The following is a 7,441-nucleotide window of genomic DNA, read 5'->3' on the forward strand; positions in this document are numbered from 1 at the left end:
TATATATATATATATATATATATATATATATATATATATATATATATATATACATATATATACATATATGGGTCTACTTCTAAATTTCATAGTTTAAAAACTTTTAATTTCTTATGGTAGAGACCATAAGATTGAAGTTTTAAAACTTTGAATTGTTTAAATGAAGATCCCCATACAGCACAGAACAGTATATTTACTGTTTTCCTCACTGTAGTGTGATCTCAGAGTTATCCCCCCCTGCAAAAACATAAAAAATATTTTTTTTTATTTATATTTTGAAGTTTCAAATCTTTGATTTTATGGTCTTGGCCATAAGAAATTTGAAGTTTTGAAACTTCAAAATTTAGAAGTGGACCAATCTATCTATATATATATATATATATATATATATATATATATATATATACATTTATATATATATATATATATATATATATATATATATATATATATATATATATATATATATATATTTATATATATATATATATGTATACACACACACACACACATGCACACACACACACACACACACACACACACACACACACACGCACGCACGCACGCACACACACACACACACACACACACACACACACACACGCACACATAATAGTTGCATCCAAAGCAGCCCTTTGTCTTTCTCCAGGTTATGTCTTTTCTTATCAGCCATGTCACAGTCATAGAACCTTGTACATCATCTTTAAAATGCTTCATTGCTGGCTTTCATATGATGACTAAAGAACACTACAATACATCATTAAATTTTAAGCAACAAAATGTCCAGCTGTCTGTAGTTCCACACAAAAACTATATGTATCTTTACTACTAAAAACAAACTGTTCATAAAGCATGTCAATTTTAAATTAACATGTCTTATATATCTTGTAGGACGAAGAGCTTGTCTTGGAGAAACTCTGGCCAAAATGGAGCTTTTTCTGTTATTTGTGGGTGTATTGCAGAAATTTACCTTCTGTCCTCCACCTGGTGTTACTGAAAAGGAACTGGATTTTGAACCATGCCTTGGGTCAACACGTTCTCCCAAACCCTTACTACTCTGTGCAGTACCTCGATAATGTGCAACACCATTTTAATGAATTGCTAATAAAAGAACAATAAAATAAGCTGTTCTGATTTTATAATGAATGTAGATTTCTAAATGGGACATCTCAGAAGAAATGTAATTGCAACTAGAACTGCAAGCAGCAAAATATTTAGGAAAAAAACTACCAGTGAAACGTTACCTCACGTGTTTGTCAGAATGTTAGAAGTTAGATCATTTCTGATTTCACTTTCATGGCTACTTCTTCTAAGGTATAAAGTAAACAAAGAGGATTAATTATATATAAAGATCACTATGCCAATGGAGGATCTAATACTACATCAGGGAACCTAATACTAAAAATAAATACCAATAAAAAAAATGACAAGATATCTTATACAATGCCTTCTGCAATCATGGAAAATGCATTCTGTTAAATCCTAAACCAGCTATTAACTTATTCAAAAATAATCTTCATGTGTTTCAAGAGTGCAGCTTTTTACATGGGATCAGACTCATGCTGGTGAAGTATTACAGTTGATGCCCACCAGGTGGGGAACACTGTTATTTTATTGCTTCCATTTACTGTAATGTTATCATGTGAGTTTGTTTTTCTCAACTTGATACATAGAACTGTCACTTGCAAGTGTCTGATGAATAAGGAAGATGATTTGAGAATGTTTGTTGTCACTGCAACTACTGTGTTTGATTTCATAATTCAGTTTGTTTTTTTTAGAGGTTGATATCAAGAGAAAACTAATTATATGTTCATAGGTGCATAGGTGTTTACTAGGCTAATGACCACAAGGGCCTTTTTAAGCCTAGCCATACATTCCAAATCTCTGACAAGTTCTGTTACCCTTGATAAATGTAAGTAGGGGCTTGAGAGATGAAACATTTACAAGCTACCTATGTCCATTAGAGACACAGGTGGCAAACCAGGGATAAATTTCCTGTTACCCATCCAATTGTCCAAGTTACACTTGAATTGGGTTACGGAGAAACTCTGATTCACATGGATGGGAACCTGTTCTAGAGATGGGTTATCTCTGGGATACATATCTGTCTGTCCAGCAGTTCCTATTTATATCACAGGCAGGGTTTAAGTCCTTAGAATGGGTAATTATGGTGCTTTATGTTTTGTGGATATGCAGGAAGTCCATCAGAGTGGGGTCTGACAATGCCCTATATGCTAGGCATAGACCTCCCTTCAAAATCCTGTAGGAGACAGAATACAGGGATAGGGCCTTGAGCCAGTCTGCATAGGACATGTTACTTAAGCTCTGTATTCTTTTGGTGAGGAACCTATGTGGATATTCCAGTTGTTGGATATGCCTGGTTAGGTACATACCAAAGGGTTCATTTTACTCAATGATAGGTCTGATGAATGCCGAATACAGTGGAACAATGACTTCCCTGGACCTAAATGCCATACCTTTCTTTATGAGTTGTGCAACATAGAATGGATTTCCTTACTACTGTAGACATGTGATGGTCAAAGGCTAATTGATTGTCTGTGTTGTCCCTAAGTCTCTTACTACTGGGTCAGCTCAAGGGGTGTGCTGTCAATATGGTAGTTACCATGGATGACTGACTTCCTGAAGTATACTATTATGCATTTCTTGGCATTTAGTTTTAGTCCATGGCTCTGACACCAGCTGTTTATCTGTGTCAGCCCTTCATGGAGATCATGTCTGTCAGTATGGAATTCAATGACTGCTCCTAATTTGCAATAATCTGCAAATTTAGTCAGCCAGAGACTACTGACTTTGGTCTTGACTTCAAAGAAGTAAATGCCAAAAAGGAGTGGTCCAAGGACCAATCTCTTAGGGATTCCACTTGTGACTGGGCTCTTTTTAAAGGTGGACTCTTCAATTCTAACTTCCTAGTTCTTGCTTGTGAGCCAGTTGGCTATCCACCAAGTGACATATGGATTTATACCTAACCTCCTAAGTTTGCCAACAATGTCCACAAGGGGTATTTTGTCAAATGCCTTGGCCAGGTCAAGGGAGGCAGTGTGAATGATTTTGCCCTCATCCATTGCTTTGTTGGCCTTCTCAAAGAAGTCTACCAGGATGAGAAGGTATGATCTGCCCTTGACAAAACAAAACTGGGTTGGGTCCAGTGAATGGAGATTTAGTGTATCACTATTGATAATTTCCAAGATAATTCTTTCCATGGCTTTACATATAAGACTAGTGAGACTTCTGGGTCTGTAGTTTCCAGGGTCTGTAAATGTCCCATATTTGTGCACAGGGATGGCTGTTGCTGTTCTCCATTCATTTTTAACACCTGTATTGAATTATCACTTGTGACATAGGCAAATTTACATTTATGCCTAAGTAATCAAACTGTATTAACAAATTAACATTAACAAACATTACACTTCACATACATTGCTACATATCATATAACCCAAGCAACATTACATAAATTATTCAATTCCTGCCCCTTTTTTTAAACCGACACAATCCCAGTTGCAAGCATTTTCCATCACAAACCATAATGACACGTTCCCAGTTGCAAACATTATGCATCACTTACAACCTACCCAATCATTTTCAATCAAACATTACATAGCTTATTTAAGTCCTGCCAACTTTTAAACCTCATTCCTCCCCTGTATGAATTGTTCCCACACTTCTCATTTTTTTCTTATGTACATTGTTCCTACCCTTTTCTAAAGATCTCAATTCCGGTTGGTTTAGATTTTGACTTCCATTTTCTAGTAATTGCTTTTTTGGTAGCCACCATACTTCAGGTGTATTTATTTTTGATGTAGATCGAGACACTTCCACCTTTACTCATGCCTTTTCAGTACCTGGTGTAACTGTGTGGAAGGCATTATAACTTTGCACTGTTCATATGCTTTCTGTGGCTTCAAACCAAGTCTCAGTGACTGCACAGACATCAGCATTTTCTAGGGTGAAGAGAGCTTCAAGGGGAGTGGAGTTTCTTGTTTAGGCTCCCAGCATTCACCACTAATATCTTTAGATTTTCTTGGTTTAGATTTGCTATGTTGGAAGTACTTTTAGTTTGACATTGCCTAAAAAAGGCACTATGGGGGAAGACAAAGTTTTAGTTAATGTTCAAAAGCCTAGAGGGGAGAGGTGCATGCCATCCCTGGCAATGCAGCATGGTTTGTTGACCATCTCCTTCCATACTGACAAATATTGCACCCCCTTGGAATGGCACCAGAAACTTAGTCAATTATTAAAGTCAGTCATCTTTTGTTCATATTGTGACATCATCCTTGGAGAAGGTAAAATGCTACTCAATGCCAAGCTCATACCAGTTTAAGACACATATACCAAAAGCTCCATAATGCCTCACTTCATATGTGATGTCTAGGGAGGTAAGTCTCAGGTCATTTACTCCCACATGGACTATGACTGAGTCATACTGGTACTTGTGGCCCAATGACCTGAGTGCATGCATAATGTGCTGGATCCTAGCCACTGTTAAACAACTGACCATGACTTTCTCCTTACTCAGCCTGGTGAGAGGGACTTCAGTGTGTTTCATGATGGAGTCTCCAAAGACCAGAATTTTGGATTGTGTGGTGGCTTGCCTTATGGGCTTAGATGTAGAGACGCCATGAGATATGGCTCTGTGTTGATGTGGATGGTGTTTTGAAATAGTGCATTCGTGGCTGCTCATAGGTTCATAGGTAGCTACTAGGCTAACTGCCCAAAGGCATTTATAAGCCTAGCTGGAATGTGTTGGCTTTCACCGCCCCCTTAGATTAGTTCTCTGTGTCTCTGTTCAGCAGAGTCACTGAAGTGATCCCCGGGGTAAACTTTCTGTTTCCCATCCACTCGTCAAGGTTTCTCTTGAAGAGTGTTAGCGAGGAGCTCTGCCTAATGTAGATTGGAATCTTGTTCCAGAGCATTGGAAGTCTCTGGGACAGGAATCTATTCCTCCAGCACGTCCTATTTATTGTTGTGGTGAGGATTATATCCCTAGAGTGTGTGGCTCGAGAGGATATGGTTTTCATTAGGTGGAGCATATCCATCAATTCTGGGTTGGACATGGCCTTTTATGTCAGGCAGAGATCACCTCTGAGTAGGCGGTATGCAACCGAGTACAGCTGGAATTTCTTCAGTCGAGCTGCATAGGGCATCTGTTTGAGGTCAGTGATCCTCTTGGTGAGGTACTTCTGTGGTCTTTCCAGCTGTTGCAGGTGTCTTGTAAGGTACATCCCAAACGGGGTGTTGTACTCTATGATGGGTCTGATGAGTGATGCGTAGAGGGGCACAATGACCTCTTTTGATCTGGATGCAAACCCTTTTGTGATTAGGTGGGCCACATAGAAGGATTTTTTAACCATTTTGGCAATGTGATTATTAAAGGAGAGATTACGATCTACTTAGGTCCCCAGATCCCTTATTACGTCTTTCATATTTAGGGGGCTACGAACTATGTGGTAGTTTGTGGGTACTTTGTTTTTTTCCAAAGGGGATAACTATGCACTTTTTGGCATTTAGCTTGAGGCCATGGTTTTGACACCAGGTATCTGTCTCAGTGAGACCCTTTTGGAGGATGGGGTTATGTTTAGGCTGGTGAGCCTGTCTATAATACCAGAATAGGGAATGATGTTGAAGGCCTTTGCGAGGTCTAGGTAGGCTGTGTGGACTACCTTTCCCTCAGCTATAGCCTTGGTAACCATCTCAAAGAAGTCCACCAGGTTTAAGAGGCATGATCTGCCCTTAACAAAGCCGAACTGGGTAGGGTCAAGTGTTTGGAGGTTCCCAATGTCTCTGTTAATGAGATCCATGATGATGCATTCCATAGCCTTGCAGACCAAGCTAGTCAGGCTTATAGAGCGATAGTTTCCATGTATGTTTGACTTCACCTTTGTGGAGTAGAATAACCATTGCTGTGTGCCACTCTATGGGCACGTAGCCTGTGGAGAGGCTGAGTTTGAACAGTGTGTTTAGGTGAGCGGTTAGTTCATCTTTGAACTCATGTATGATGCAGCCTGCGACAATGTCCGGTCCCATTGATGCTGTATTTTTGGCTTTGAAGAGAGCTGTTTTAACCTGATTTTCTGTGATTTCAGGGGCACTACATTCTTTTGGTATTGTTATTGGCCCTTTTTGGGGTGGGGGGGTGAAGTTTGCACTGAACCTGTCTGCCAGGATGTTGGCAATATAGGTCGGTTCTGTGTATTTTGTGCCATTCTGCACTAACTCTGAGCAGATCTGAGAATTACCACTTAAATTTTTGACATAGCTAAAGAATGCCATGTAGTTATCTTTGGAGTCCTTGGCAATTTTTCTTTTGAAGCTAGCCTTGGATGATTTTATGAGGGATCATAGTTTCTTGCTGATACTGATCAGAGATGTCTTCCCCTCTTGGGATTTTACTCTTTTCTGTACTAGTTTCCTCCTTCTGTTGTATAGATTGTTTATGGCAGGGGTCCACCAGAGTGGTTTCCTTTTCTTGGAGGAGTGAGTCTTGGTTTTGCTTGGGATAACACAATCTATGCAATCTTGTAGATGCCCGTAGAGTGTGTTAGTAAAGGATTTTGCAGCTTTGGCAGTGTTATCCTTTAGCATGGGGGATTTGAAACTTTCCACCTCGGTCTTTAGTAATGTGAAGTTTGTTTTTGAAAAGTTTTTCACTGTGGTTTCTTTGACCTGGAGTGGGGGCGGAATGTGGATATCCAGAGTGATTAGTTTATGGTCAGATCTAACCAACATGGGGTTGACCTCCAGTGTGGAACACTGGTCAGCCATGTTGGTGATGACCAGGTCCAATATGTTGTCACCTCTGGTGGGGGTGTTGACCAGTTGATCCAGGGCATTTGAGTTTATAAATTCTAGGAAATGTTGGGCAAGGGAGATAGTACTTGAGTAGTTCTCCCTGTTAATGTTTGGGTAATTGAAATCACCCAATATCAGTGTGTTTGGTAGGACCTTTATGTTTCCCAGTGTTTCCATAAACGTGGAATGGGGGTCCTTGGACATGGTGGGTGATCTGTAGCAAGCTACAATTTGAATTGCAGTTCTGCCCATCCCATTGTTAGTTGCACGTGGATGATCTCTGAAGCATCGTGCTGTGCCACTAACCCAGAGGTGTGGGTATCCTTGATGAATATGGATACGCCCCCACCTTTTGTATTTCGGTCCGGGTTTTGTGGCTGAAATGTATGGTATGAGTTGTAGCCTGGTAGTGTTGGGGTGCTTGGGGTGCTCTCTGGAGCCTTATACCAGGTTTCTGTTACTGCACATATATCGATTTTCTCCATACTGAGGAGTGCCTCGAATGCGTGCATTTTGAGGTTTAGAATTCTGGCATTGAGTAGCATTACCCTCAGTTTTTTGTTACTTGTGCTATTTACGGCCATGGGTTTGTCTTTTGAGCCTTGTCTAAAAAAAGGCACGACAGGGGTGG

At 39.8% G+C, this 7,441-nt stretch overlaps 1 protein-coding gene across 1 annotated transcript in view; it reads left to right on the forward strand.

Moving 5' to 3' along the window:
• LOC122816777 (cytochrome P450 2K1-like) overlaps positions 1-1,124 on the forward strand; it is a 397,116-nt gene extending 395,992 nt beyond the window's left edge. The window contains exon 9 of the mRNA XM_044089795.1: positions 892-1,124. Within this exon, the coding sequence (XP_043945730.1) occupies positions 892-1,076 (185 nt within the window). The 3' untranslated portion in view covers positions 1,077-1,124. The remainder of the gene's footprint in view (positions 1-891) is intronic.
• The last annotated feature ends 6,317 nt before the right edge of the window (positions 1,125-7,441 follow it).

This window comes from Protopterus annectens, chromosome 12.part0, assembly GCF_019279795.1.
Source record: "Protopterus annectens isolate FY-2018-M chromosome 12.part0, PAN1.0, whole genome shotgun sequence".
NCBI lineage: Eukaryota > Metazoa > Chordata > Ceratodontiformes > Protopteridae > Protopterus > Protopterus annectens.